Here is a 14,837-nt window from a genome sequence, read left to right on the forward strand (position 1 = left end):
TACTGGTGTTACTAACTATACACGCATACAGGAACCACATCCTAGTTAACTACTGGTGTTACTAACTCTACACTCATACAGGAACCACCTCCTAGTTAACTACTGGTGTTACTAACTACACACTCATACAGGAACCACCTCCTAGTTAACTACTGGTGTTACTAACTATACACTCATACATTAATCCCCTCTTAGTTAACTACTGGTGTTACTAACTATACACTCATACAAGAACCACCTCCTAGTTAACTACTGGTGTTACTAACTATAAACTCATACAGGAACCACCTCCTAGTTAACTACTGGTGTTACTAACTATACACTCATACAAGAACCACCTCCTAGTTAACTACTGGTGTTACTAACTATACACTCATACAGGAACCACCTCCTAGTTAACTACTGGTGTTACTAACTATACACTCATACAGGAACCACCTCCTAGTTAACTACTGGTGTTAGTAACTCTACACTCATACAGGAACCACCTCCTAGTTAACTACTGGTGTTACTAACTATAAACTCATACAGGAACCACCTCCTAGTTAACTACTGGTGTTACTAACTATACACTCATACAAGAACCACCTCCTAGTTAACTACTGGTGTTACTAACTATACACTCATACAGGAACCACCTCCTAGTTAACTACTGGTGTTACTAACTATAAACTCATACAGGAACCACCTCCTAGTTAACTACTGGTGTTACTAACTATACACTCATACAAGAACCACCTCCTAGTTAACTACTGGTGTTACTAACTCTACACTCATACAGGAACCTTCTCCTAGTTAACTACTGGTGTTACTAACTATACACTCATACAGGAACCACCTCCTAGTTAACTACTGGTGTTACTAACTCTACACTCATACAGGAACCACCTCCTAGTTAACTACTGGTGTTACTAACTGTACACTCATACAGGAACCAACTTCTAGTTAACTACTGGTGTTACTAACTCTACACTCATACAGGAACCAGCTCCTAGTTAACTACTGGTGTTGCTAACTATACACTCATACAGGAACCACCTCCTAGTTAACTACTGGTGTTACTAACTATAGACTCATACAGGAACCAGCTCCTAGTTAACTACTGGTGTTACTAACTATACACTCATACAGAAACCACCTCCTAGTGAACTACTGGTGTTACTAACTATACACTCATACAGGAATCGCCTGCTAGTTAACTACTGGTGTTACTAACTATACACTCATACAAGAACCACCTCCTAGTTAACTACTGGTGTTACTAACTATACACTCATACAGGAACCTCCTCCTAGTTAACTACTGGTGTTACTAACTATCCACTCATACAGGAACCTCCTCCTAGTTAACTACTGGTGTTACTAACTATACACTCATACAGGAACCTCCTCCTAGTTAACTACTGGTGTTACTAACTATCCACTCATACAGGAACCTCCTCCTAGTTAACTACTGGTGTTACTAACTATACACTCATACAGGAACCTCCTCCTAGATAACTACTGGTGTTACTAACTCTAAACTCATACATGATCCTCCTCCTAGTTAACTACTGGTATTACTAACTATACACTCATACAGGAACCAGCTCCTAGTTAACTACTGGTGTTACTAACTATACACTCATACAGGAACCAGCTCCTAGTTAACTACTGGTGTTACTAACTATACACTCATACAGGAACCACCTCCTAGTTAACTACTGGTGTTACTAACTATACACTCATACAGGAACCTCCTCCAAGTTAACTACTGGTGTTACTAACTCGACACTCATACAGGAACCTCCTCCTAGTTAACTACTGGTGTTATTAACTATACACTCATACAGGAACCACCTCCTAGTTAACTACTGGTGTTACTAACTCTACACTCATACAGGATCTCCTCCTAGTTAACTACTGGTGTTACTAACTCTTAACTCATACAGGAACCACCTCCTAGTTAACTACTTGTGTTGCTAACTCTACACTCATACAGGATCTCCTCCTAGTTAACTACTGGTGTTACTAACTCTACACTCATACAGGATCTCCTCCTAGTTAACTACTGGTGTTACTAACTCTACACTCATACAGGAACCACCTCCTAGTTAACGACTGGTGTTATTAACTCTACACTCATACAGGAACCACCTCCTAGTTTACTACTGGTGAGAACCACCTCCTAGTTAGCTCTTACCTGTGAGAAGCACCGACGAAACTTATGCTCTGCTCCCGAACACCTGTAGTTCTGGGGGGGTAATCTCTGTCCCCCTGACTCCCCCTCGGCCAGGGGGTGGGGATGCTGCTGATATTGCAGGGGGTAGATGTTGGGTTGGGGGGGTCCAGGGTGAGGGGATTGGACCTGAGGGTTGAAGCCATAGGGGGACTCTCTCTCTCTGTGCTGGGGGGAGGAGCGGTGGAGAGGGGGAGAGTAGGGGTGAGAAAGAGAGGGGGAGTAGGGGTGAGGCAGAGGGGGGAGGGGAGGAGGGGCGTGTCTGTCAATGATTCTGTCGTGGTTGGGCTGGAAGGGAGATGGCCTGTGTGAGTGAGGGAGGGTCGAGGGCACTCTCTCTCTTTCTCTCCCTCTCTCCCTCCCTCGCTCCGCAGCAGCTTGTCTTTGTCTGTCCATCTGTCTGTGAGTGTCCGTGTCCCTCTGTCCATTCCTTTCTGGTTTAGCTATGGTTGTTGTTAGCAATGCCTTAGCGACAGGTGACTCCGTACTCTCCCCCTCTGTCTTCCTCTCCTCCTCTCTCCTCTCATGCTCCCTCTCTCCCTTGTTCCCTTTGTGGTTTTTGCCTCCCTCCCTCTCCTTCTCTCCCCTCCTCTTCTCTTCTCCGGATCTGTCCATTTGGTCAATGTTAACAACAGTTCCCTCCTGCCCCTCAGTCTCTAGTACCAGGGTTGCTATGGTAGCATTGCCGTGCTCAGTGTGGCGGGAGTGCCGGTTTTGCCGGTGTAATGGCAGAGAGAAGGGAACCCTGCCGTAACCAAACTGACCCGGACGGATAGAAGAGGATCTGAGAGAGAGAGGGGGGATTAGACAGGGAAATATTACACATGATGACAGAACTCTTATCTGCTCTTAAAATGATTGACATTCTCCACAACTGGAGCCAAGCGCTTACAGCCTACAGTGAGAGTTAGAGGCAGAGCACACGAGAGTGAGAGCCCTAAGGAGTCTATCTGTATGGAGGTCATGATATTGAGCAGAACTAGTGATCTAATGGCACAGCAACTCACACTCCCATGACTCACATCAACCGAATGACTCAACACATACTACTAACACCTTAACAACAACGTCTTAACATTTACATGACGTCTAAAACAACGTCTACAGTAAACAGTTTCCTTGCCAACACCATCATCCGATCATACTCACCTACTAGCAGGCAGAGCCCCCCTATTGGGCAACACTGACCTTCTGCTCCCACTTCCTCCCACCCTCCCTGTTCCAGGATTGGCTGGCCGGTGGGCGGCCTGTGCTGGTTGGCTGTAGCTGGATGGGGGGGCAGGAAATGAGGTGGAACGGTAAACAGAACCTGGTTCCTGATTGGGTGATGAGAATTCCAGGCGATAGAGGGGAGACGTGGGATTGGAGGACTGCGCTGGCACAGCTCCTGCCCCTCCTCCTATAGGAGTGTCCCGATAGAGAGACAGTCCTGGGTTCTGATTGGATGATGGGAGTGAGGGGGGATAGAAGGGGGCTGGCTGTCTCTCTGTCCCTCCCCCACCTCCTTCCCCGTACTGGGATGGCTGGTTGCTAGAGTAATGAGGGGGGTAGAAGGGGCGGATGGCGGAGATGATAGAGGCATGGTTGGGACCCCCGGCCCTCCCTGGGAGGAACGATGAACCCCCCCAGTTTGGAGGAGAGTGGGAGAGAGGAGGAGTTAGAGGACGGGGAGGGGCTTCACACTTTCTGGTTCTCTGTGACACGCCCACTCCACAGCTCTGAGAACATCCTGACCACTCCTCCCAGGCAGACCACACCCCGTCCGGACTATTGTCCACCTGCCGAGATCTTCTGCCCGTCGCCTGGAACACGAACACACACACACACAAAAACACATCAGACATATGATAAATCAGCCAGGTCACCCGTGAAACAAGTCAGTTTAGACGTCCATCCATGTCTGAGGACGTCGGGAGATGATGTGGGAACCAGCCACAAGGGGCAACAGTGAGCGCTGTTACATTCAAGGGTGTTGCTAGGGTGTTGTGGACGGGCGTCTGCCTCTGATGCAAAAGGTTGCATGTTGAAATCCAGTGATAGAAAGTTGTTTTTGAAGTTTTTTTTAAGCCTATCCCAAACCTTAACTCTAACCTTAAAAATGCAGAGTTAATGCCTAAAGAGGCACAAAATTGGTTAGAGAAAAAACAAAAAGAATTGGAGGTACTTATTCAAGAACGATCAAGTGTAATGTTTTACAAAAATAAAGCGAATTGGATGGAAAAGTGTTTTCTTGAATCTTTATCATAGAAATGTTACCAAAAAGAATTTACAGAAACTCGTTACAAATTATGGAGTCATCCATGATTCACCAAATTATATTTTGAAAGCAAAATATTTTAAGCAATAAGTTTTCTTTTCAGTCTCCTCCATTTCCACTGAATGATGTTAACTGTAAAGATGTATTTCCTAATAATAATAATTATTATTTTTATTATTTAATTTACAGAAAGACCTGTGTGAAGGCCAACTTACAGAAGAGGAACTTTTTGAGGCAATATAATCTTTTCAGTCTGGAAAAACACCAGGGCTTGATGGTATACCAGTAGAGGTATATCAGGCCTTTTTTGGTGTACTCAAAGATCCATTATTTGCATGTTTTAATTTCTCCATTATTAGCATATTTAAAATGTATAGAATTTCAAGTACTCAACAAGAAGGTCTGATTTCATTACTACTAAAACAGGACCCTGATGGTAAGTATAAAGATCTAGTCCATTTAAAAAACTAGAATAAAAAAGTTTTACCAGATATTGTTCATCCCGATCAGACAGGTTTGGACGATATATTGGAGATAATATACGACAATTACTTGAAACAATTGAACATTATGAAACATCAAAGACACCAGGCCTGGTCTTCATAGCAGATTTTTAAACAGTGTTTGATAAAGAACAACTAGAATGTATATATAAATGCCTGGATTACTTTAATTTCTGTGAATCTCTTATACAATGGGTTAAAGTTATGTACAGCAACCCCCGATGTAAAATAGTAAATATTGGTTACTTCTCAGAGAGTATTGAGCTTTTAAGAGGAGTAAAACAAGGCTGTCCGTTGTCTCCATATCTATTTATTATGTCCATTGAAATGCTAGCTATTAAAATTAGATCCAACAAGAACATCAAGGAGTTAGAAATCCAGGGGATAAAAACAAAAGTGTCAATGTATGCCGATGACTCAAGATTTTTCTTAAGTCCGCAATCTGGATCCCTGCACAGTTTCAATGAGGATCTTGGTCACTTTTCTAGCCTCTCTGGACTAAAACTTAATTATGACAAGTGTACCATATTACATATTGGATCGTTAAAAGACACAGTGTTTACACTATCTTGTAGTTTACCAATAAAATGGGCGGATGGTGAATTAGACATACTTCGTATTCACAACACAAAAAATATAAATGAACTTACCACAATCAATTTCAATAAAAAGTTAGCAAAAATGAAAAGATTCTGCAACCATGGAGAGGCAAACACTTGTCTATTTATGGAAAAATCACATTGATTAACTCTTTGGTCCTAACATAGTTTACTTACTTACGAATGGCGCTGCCTACTCCAGACGAGTCGTTTTTTAAATCATATGAGCAAAAAATATAACATTTTATTTGGAATGCTAAGCCAGACAAAATTAAACGTGCTTATTTATGTAATGAATATGAGTTTGGGGGGCTAAAATTATTAAATATTAAAGCTTTAAACCTCTCACTAAAAGCTTTACTCATACATAAGTTATATTAAAACCCAAAATGGTTCTCCAGTAGATTATTAAGAAAGGTTCATCCTTTGTTCAAAAATTGTCCTTTTACCTTTATATCTCCTGCTATTGAAAATATATGAGAATGTCTGCTCAATCCAAACTTACAACCAACTGATTGCAGCATTACCACAAATATGGAGGAGGCAAGTGGAAAAGGGAGAAGGTAGGAAACTTGTTTGCTTGCCATAAATTAAAGATACAAATTGGCTGAAAGGAATTGGCATAAATTGAAAATATACCAGTTTCATTTGAGGCCAAAAATGTTGACAGCTGTGCCATACAGGTAGCAAAATAAATGGGAAGAGATTTAGATGTACCGATTCCATGGCACATGGTTTATGAACTGGTACAAAAAACAACACTTCAAGTTTTTCAATTTAAAATATTATACAAAATTCTTGCCACCAACAGAATGCTTTATATATGGGGCATACAACAATCTCAGCTCTGTAGATTTTGCTGCGATGAGACAGAATCACTACATAATTTATTCTGGTATTGCCCCTATGTAGCTTGTTTCTGGTCACAGGTTCAGGAATGGTGAAGAAAATCACAACATTAATTTAAAATTAACCTTACAAATAGCACTTTTGGGCGATTTTGAATCAATAAATAACATAATAATACTCGTAGGAAAGGCTTTCATCTTTAGCTCACAATCTGTGGATACTATAGAATTAGAAAGATTCAAAATGTATGTAAACATCACAGCACAATTGAAAAATATATGGCACATGGAAACCAAACGAGGGTGACAGGTGGAATGGGCTGAGAGTGGCTGAGGGGTGGGATTAAATAGCTTTTTGTTTGGTAATGTATTATTGTTATATGATTGCTTTATATAAAAGTACCATGTATGTAAAATGTGTATGAAAGATGTGTATGTAAAATGTATATGTAAAATTTATATATACATAGCAGAAAAGCTGTACAAAAATATATATATATATGTTTGTCTTCCTAAGGGGGGGGTGGAGGATGGGTTAACAAAACATTTTTAAAAAATGCCTAAACTTACCCTTAAACACTTTAAAATTTGACATTTGGAACATCTTTGAAGTTTGACGTTTGAGAAACATGGAGGAACGTTTAATTCTGAGGTGAGACTGTGAGAGCTTGTTGGATACACATGTAGTAAACATGTAACAAACATATTCAAGTGTTTCCTAGACAGGCCTCTCTAGTTCTGTTGGCCCCTGCCTGAGCAAATCTGCCTTCAATTGGTGTCAAAGTTTCAATGCCAGAATCCCTGGATGTTGTTCAGCGGGCTAGGAAATAGAAGACGTCTAAGCTAAGTTCACTTATGCTGGCAGTAGCTTTAAAGCAGTTTTATGAACTGAGGAATAAAATCATCAACTGTGTGGAATATGGATGGATGGCCTTGTGGAAGTGCTGTAGCACAGCCAGCTCTGGCCTGGCATGCTGAACGCAGTGCGCTATGTGTGCATGTAACAGGCAAGGCTTTGATGTGTTCCTCTGTGGATCTGTCTAAATGTTTCTTAACTCCTAATTTCATAACTCAGAGCTCTCTCTGTGTGTGTGTGTGTGTGTGTGTGTGTGTGTGTGTGTGTGTGTGTGTGTGTGTGTGTGTGTGTGTGTGTGTGTGTGTGTGTGTGTGTGTGTGTGTGTGTGTGTGTGTGTGTGTGTGTGCGTGTGCGTGTGCGTGTGCGTGTGTCCGTGCCTAGTTGGCAGAACAGCTAGAGAGAGACCTGAACAAAAGTTTCCATTCAGCAAAAACCAAAACTTGAGTCTGCGCACCACCACTCTGAGAGAAAGAGCGTACATGCCTGTATGTGTATGTAATAGTAGGTGTCCCTCTGTGTGTGTGTGTGTGTGTGTGTGTGTGTGTGTGTGTGTGTGTGTGTGTGTGTGTGTGTGTGTGTGTGTGTGTGTATTCTATTTCTGAGCATGTCCAGGGCTACAATAGGTCAAATAACGGCCACACCTGTCTCTGTCTCTGTGTCAGGGGACCACTCCGCCACCAGGAGACTTGGGTAATGAGTGACATCACAAAAATACAGCTGCCACAGAGCCGAGACCATTACTGACTCACGGCCACTGACCCGGCGCCAGAAATGACCACTGGTGCTCACACAGTGAGATGGTGCACCACTCACTACAGGCTTTCATGGGCTAATCCACCAGGACCCTAAACTACGATTACAGACACTAATCGCCTCGAATCACCATCACTATGGTAAAACCACTACTCACCTTTTTCTTCTCAGCCTTGGTCAGAGAGGATGTGACTGCCACAAAACCCCACAGCACATAAATCCTGAGAGAGGGGGAGGGAAGAGAGAGAGAGGAGATAAAACGATGAGGGGGTTAGAGAGGAAGAGTGAAGAGGGGTTTAGTAAACAGAAGCAGATTTGATGACTTTCCTTACAGAGGATGTATTATGGGGTTGCACTGTATATCCTCATATACTAAGACTATCAAAACGCCTCAGTAGCTTCATAAACGACATCATTTAATAGTCAACACATACTTATCTTTCCCTAACAGTCCAGAGCCTGTCTAGTAGCTGTTTAATAAACGTTCTATCATGAGTAAAAGCACCGTGCGTAATGTTTCTTTCATTATAGGACATACTGTAAAACTAACTCTCAGCAGCTCAGTTGACATTCTTTCGAATGTTCCTGACCGTGCTATATTAGAGGTTCACACCATGCGTCGTTTTTTCCCGGCGCCGCGTGTGAATTCAGGAATAACTGTTTATTTGACCTGGCGGTTCAGCAGCGGTTCAGCGGCATAGATCGCAATCAATCTGACCGCGCCGAGAAGGTGCAAACAAACTAATGCGTCCAAACATCAGCCGTGTTGTTCCTCCCACCTGTCCACACCCTGTGGCTTTAAACACACAAGCCCACATCCAAACGCAATCACTCGCAATCCCAACTCATCATGTACATTTGTTTCAATAGTTTGAGACTTGGAGAGAGGGGCCTGCGGCTTTGGTGTTGGTTTATGTTGGTCACATGATTATAGGTTCCTTTAAAGTGCTTTTATATAGCCACAAACTCAGGACGCGGACGCATGCGCACTGGGCTAAAGTAGATCATTTGAGATGCACCAACACAACTATTGTGTGAACTGTGAAGACACACCACAATCCCATAACATCACCGCAATCCCAAATCCGCAGGCTACATGTGACCGCTGTGACTGGTGCGGTTTCTCCAATGTGTGTACCGCCACCGTCTCCCCTCGGACTGAAACCCTCCCCACAGTCCCCAGGCCCACACTAGACTAAACAATTATCCCAAAACCACAGACAAAGGTCCCGCACAGCCTGACACAACAGATCCGCTCAACCTGAACTAACGACCCCCTACCCGCGTCCACGTTTCTCTTTACAGTGGCACATTGTAGAATAAAAACGGAGAGAGAGAGCGAGAGAGGGTGGACAGGGAGGGAGAGTGGGAACTGTTACTAAATCTGCCCAGACATAGTGAGTTTTAACCTCAACCCCAGCCCGAGGGAAAATTCATTCTACATATCGTGCCCATGCAACGCAACACATGCGCGTGTACGCTTCACCTATATGCTATAGCACACACGGGATCTTTATTCACAACAGTTGACTTTTCAACAGTTTTAAATGCGTGTAGATAACATATACTTACTGTACACTACTACACTTACTGTAGGGCTACATCGCCACTGAAATACAATTTGGTTAGAAACCTTTCGCACACATGAAAGCGTGGAGCAGCTTATCGGTCAGTAGAGTCCCCCCAATTTACCTGCACAGAAACCTGAGACGCATTCTCTCGGTGGCCTCGCCCTGAAGTATTTCCCCTCCTGTAACGACTTTCTGACCACCGTATATGTGTTTTTGTTGATTCCCGGGGTGAGTTATTATCCGTTCCTTTCGGTGATAGTCAGAACAATCGTTGTGTCTTCTGTGTGGTTGTGAGAGAGGGTTCCTTCGCGTGCTCTCTCTCTCGGTCCCCCTCGTTCTGTCACACTCACCCACTCCTCCCTGGATTCGGATCGGGAAAGGGTTCAGAGTGTTTTTTCTCTCGTTCACCCGACAACTTTTTTTGTCCTTGTTTTAAACTGGTGTGACGTCTGGCAGCCTGGGGGCCTGAGGGGGAGAAAAAGAGCGATACAAAATGGACAGATTACACAACTCTCTCTCTCTCTCTGTTTCTCTTTCTCTCTTATCGTTCTCTCTCTCTCCCTTCCATATCACACACGCACACACCAAACTGCGGGCACCACTCTGACTAATCTATAATTGAGTAACCGAGAGCCGCTTTCTGAGTTGCACAACAATCCTCTATAAGAATGTTCCATTGTACAGACTTGTTCTGATCACTAATAATCATCAACTCATTGTTGACAACTGCTCAGGGCTCAGAGTTGGCAGCGCTGACAGTAGCACCACGTGGCGCGCATGCACCCCCCTTATTGTTTTAGAGCCAATAAATTAAATAAAAACAATTCAAGACTATTGTTTTACAACATCGACTGTAAAACGTAGGTCTATTGGAACTAGGGGGACTGAATCCTTCCACAGAACTGTATCAATCATGCAAATATCTTATGAGAATAGTCGACAGACCAAACAGACGATAATAAAAGTGGACCCAAAGCGCAGCGCGCGGTACCACATCAGAGAGAGAGTGGTTGAGGAGCGGCGATGATTTTCGCGTCAAAAGCATAACTGGAACGGCAGTAAGTTTAGTGACATGATTTGTTGTCTGCAAACACCGATAAGACTGGCCTGAGTGAATAGTCACTGCCTCCGGCTGCGTTTGCCACAGGTTTATATACAGTACATGTATATAGATGAGAGAGCGAGAGAGAGAGAGAGCGAGAGAGAGAGAGCGAGAGAGAGAGAGCGAGAGAGAGAGCGAGAGAGAGAGCGAGAGAGAGAGAGAGAGAGAGAGAGAGAGCGAGAGCGAGAGCGAGAGCGAGAGCGAGAGCGAGAGAGAGATATGTATGATCTAACACAGAGCTACTGGTCTCAGAGGACAGTGTGCTTTTCTTGGCCAGCAGAAACACAACATGACTACAGTACAGAGATGGTGATGAAGATTGGCTACATCAAACACTGCTCTAAACCAATCTAAAACCTGCACCACATTATACAACTGGCTTATGATTACATCTGTCACACTAACATTCTGTTGTATGAAATGATGAGGATAAACACACACACACACACACACACACACACACACACACACACACACACACACACACACACACACACACACACACACACACACACACACACACACACACACACACACACACACACACACACACACACACAGTATCACAGGATGTAGCCTATACTGTAACTAACTACGCTGTATTAGAGAGTGTGTGAAAGACCTGCTGTCGTATTGATACTCAACAGAACTGATCCATTATCAAAGTGTAACAACAGGTTGTGTGTGTGGTCACCGTGGTAATCTCTCCAGTGCTGTGTGCCCTTCTCCATCGCTCTCCCTTTCTTTCTTGTTCTCTCTCTCTCTTGACCCTCCTGACCCTTTCTCCACACCCTTTTCTTTTCTCTGGATTATTCTCTCTCTTCTCTATTTCTCTCCATCCCTCTTCCTGTATCTGAGAGGCAGTAACCAGAGTGTGGGACCTGTTGGACACGCACGGCCAACCACACAGCCCTGATTAGCAAGCAATCACCATATCACACAAGAGGGTGTGTGTGTGTGCTGTATATAACTGTAGATCTGTTATTTGTCTCGGGTGACTGTAGTGAGTAATAGCACTGTGGTCCGGGGCAGTTCCACCCCAGGGGAACAATAACCGCCTCGCCCTAACTACCCTCTAACTACCTCTGCACCCCTTTGCTACCTCACACACCAACCCACACACATAGACACTACACACCTCGGGCATTCTTACTCTGGCCACATATCCTTGACCCTTTCATTGCCAAAGTGCTGCGTTTAATGAGGCTTTCTGAGACCAGGAGAGAGAGAGAGAGAGACAGAGAGAGAGAGAGAGAGAGAGAGAGAGAGAGAGAGAGAGAGAGAGAGAGAGAGAGAGAGAGAGACATTTGACATTTGAAATGTCTCTATTCCTTTGGAACTTTTGTGAGTGTAATGTTTACTGTACATTTTTTACTGTTTATTTCACTTTGGCAGTGTAAACATGTTTCCCAAGTCAATAAAGCCCTTTGAATTGAATTGAGAGAGAGAGAGGCTCAAGGTCTAGACAGGCAGCCATATCAACAGGCATGGAGAGTCTTATATAAACCTTTACCCAGGGGAAGGCTGACCTAATACTATACTACACACACAGAGAAGGGGTAATGAATTAGAGAGAAAGGGGCCCAACGTTAGAGGGCGAGAGTGTGGAGGCAGAAAGGGGTAAAAGAGGGGGAGACAGTGACAAAGAGGGGGTAGAGAAACAATGAATGACAGAGCGAGAGAGAGAGAGCATTCTATTCCATCAAAAGGAAGATCAAATTTGACATACAATTAGGATCTGGCAAAAATACTTGAATCAGTTATAGAACCCATTGCCCTTTATGGTTGTGAGGTCTGGGGTCCGCTCGCCAACCAAGATTTCACAAAATGGGAAAAACACCAATTTGAGACTCTGCATGTAGAATTCTGCAGAAATATCCTCAGTGTACCACATAAAACACCAAATAATGTATGCAGAGCAGAATTATGCCGATACCTGTTAATTATCAAAATCCAGAAAAGAGCTGTTAAATTCTACAACCACCTAAAAGGAAGCGATTCCCAAACCTTCCATAACAAAGCCTTCACCTACAGAGAAATTAACCTGGAGAAGAGTCCCCTAAACAAGCTGGTCCTGGGGCTCTGTTCAGAAACACAAACAGAACCCACAGTGCCCCAGGACAGCAACACAATTAGACCCAACCAAATCATGAGAAAACAAAAAGATAATCACTTGACACATTGGAAAGAATTAACAAAAAAACAGAGCAAACTAGAATGCTATTTGGTCCTCAACAGAGAGTACACAGTGGCAGAATAACTGACCACTGTGACTGACCCAAACTTAAGGAAAGCTTTGACTATGTACAGACTCAGTGAACATAGCCTTGCTATTGAGAATGGTCGCCATAGGCAGACCTGGCTCTCAAGAGAAGACAGGCTATGTGCACACTGGCCACAAAATGAGGTGGAAACTGAGCTGCACTTCCTAACCTCCTGCCAAATGTATGACCATATTTTATTTCACTTTTGTTTACCCAGTTCACTTGTTATTCACTTGAAATGTAAACATATGTTTCCCATGCCAATAAAGCCTCTTGAATTGAATTGAGAGAGAGAAAGAGAGAGTGACTTCTGTGAGTGTAATGTTTACTGTTCATTTTTATTGTTTATTTCACTGTGTATATTATCTACTTCACTTGCTTTGGCAATGTTATGTTTCCCATGCCAAAAAAGCCCCTTGAATTGAATTGAAAGAGCTGGAAAGGGAAGGAGGGAGGAGGGAGGGATTTGTCTGGGTCAGATGGAGTCAATATTTGTTCCATTCCAGAGGCATCTTATAGATGGACAGATCAAAGAGGAGGACTGTGTATTCTTAACAGAGTGGGAAAAGAGGAAAGGAAAGAATAGCTGAGTCTGAACAGAAGGAGGGGGAGGGAGGGAGGGAGGGAGGTTAGGGAGTGTGTGAGGGAGGGAGGGAGGGAGGGGAGGTAGTTGGACAGTAAGTGAGGTGGCCAATAGAATGGGTGGTCTTTTGGCAGGTGAGAAAAGTCTAGGAGGGGAGGTAGTGTATATCACAGGAAGTTGGTGGCATCTTAATTGTGGAGGACGGGCTTGTGTTAAATGGCTGGAGCGGAATCGGTGGAATGGTATGAAATACATGTGTTTGATACCATTTAATTGGTTCCGTTCCAGACATTATTATGAGCTGTCCTCCACTCAGCAGCCTCCTGTGGTTCCACTCTCTCTGCCTGTCTCCACATAAACACATTAACTCCACATTAACTCTCACACCCACCAAGGGGGATTGCATGGGGAAACTCAAAACATAGCTACAGGTGTAGGATCTTAATTTGACCTATATTGTCACAGCAAAATAATCCTGCAGCAACAGGATTTGAATGTTTAGTGCATAATGTTGCTTGATCAGTAGTTAGGCTATTGTCTGGCCAAAAGCAGACTACATGAAAAGTTCAATATTGATATTTAACCTTGTGTTAGTGTGGGTTTTCAGGGAATTTATGTAAATCACAAAGCTGATCTGCATTTCCTGCGGTGCAGGAAAATTCTCAACAACAAAAGAGTGGTCAAATTAAGCTCCTACAACTGTGCTCACAAGAATGGTTCTGAGATGGAATAGGAGATGTTCATGTTAAGGATTGGAATATATTGCTGTATCATCTTGGCTTAATGGTCAAGTGATAAACATGCTGCAGCAACACTTTCTTTGACACTTTACTGTACTGAGTCAACAACCTCAACTACAAAGCTCTTCAACACAGTTTGTCTAGACAAGGCATGTGAAAATGCAATGTGGTCTCAAACAATTCATATTATTCTCTATATAAATCTGTGACACTTAATTTAGTATGATATGTTACGTTAGGCTACATCATGAATGGAATTGCGGTCGTTCCATATCATAACACTTTGAGGACGTATAGTATCATACGTTTTAACCAGTCATACAAAAGCATATGAAGCATAGAAGGACATTCTGATGTGGTTTGGTTGGGCTTGGACATTCTGATGTGGTTTGGTTGGGCTTGGACATTCTGATGTGGTTTGGTTGGGCTAGGACATTCTGATGTGGTTTGGTTGGGCTAGGACATTCTGATGTGGTTTGGTTGGGCTAGGACATTCTGATGTGGTTTGGTTGGGCTAGGACATTCTGATGTGGTTTGGTTGGGC

At 43.4% G+C, this 14,837-nt stretch overlaps 1 protein-coding gene across 1 annotated transcript; it reads right to left on the reverse strand.

Moving 5' to 3' along the window:
- Nucleotides 1–2,166: 2,166 nt before the first annotated feature.
- LOC129837098 (ADAMTS-like protein 4) lies at nt 2,167–10,535 on the reverse strand. Its single transcript, XM_055903015.1, has 4 exons — nt 9,726–10,535; nt 8,191–8,254; nt 3,406–4,019; nt 2,167–3,001 (listed from the first exon to the last, which is right to left on the reverse strand). Exons 1-4 carry the CDS (start codon nt 9,746–9,748, stop codon nt 2,167–2,169), a joined length of 1,536 nt encoding a protein of 511 aa, XP_055758990.1. The 5' UTR covers nt 9,749–10,535.
- Between the last annotated feature and the right edge of the window lie 4,302 nt (nt 10,536–14,837).

Source organism: Salvelinus fontinalis, chromosome 38 (genome assembly GCF_029448725.1).
Source record: "Salvelinus fontinalis isolate EN_2023a chromosome 38, ASM2944872v1, whole genome shotgun sequence".
Classification (NCBI taxonomy): domain Eukaryota; kingdom Metazoa; phylum Chordata; class Actinopteri; order Salmoniformes; family Salmonidae; genus Salvelinus; species Salvelinus fontinalis.

What these genes read in the sequence shown, in the direction of transcription:
- LOC129837098 (XM_055903015.1), bottom strand. Translation starts at nt 9,748, where the DNA reads ATGCGTCTCAGGTTTCTGTGCAG. An exon ending in CCAAGGCTGAGAAGAAAAAG is followed by an intron (nt 4,020 to 8,190) that starts GTGAGTAGTGGT and finishes TTCGTGTTCCAG; the next exon opens with GCGACGGGCAGAAGATCTCG. An exon ending in GGAGGAAGTGGGAGCAGAAG is followed by an intron (nt 3,002 to 3,405) that starts GTCAGTGTTGCC and finishes TCTCTCTCTCAG; the next exon opens with ATCCTCTTCTATCCGTCCGG.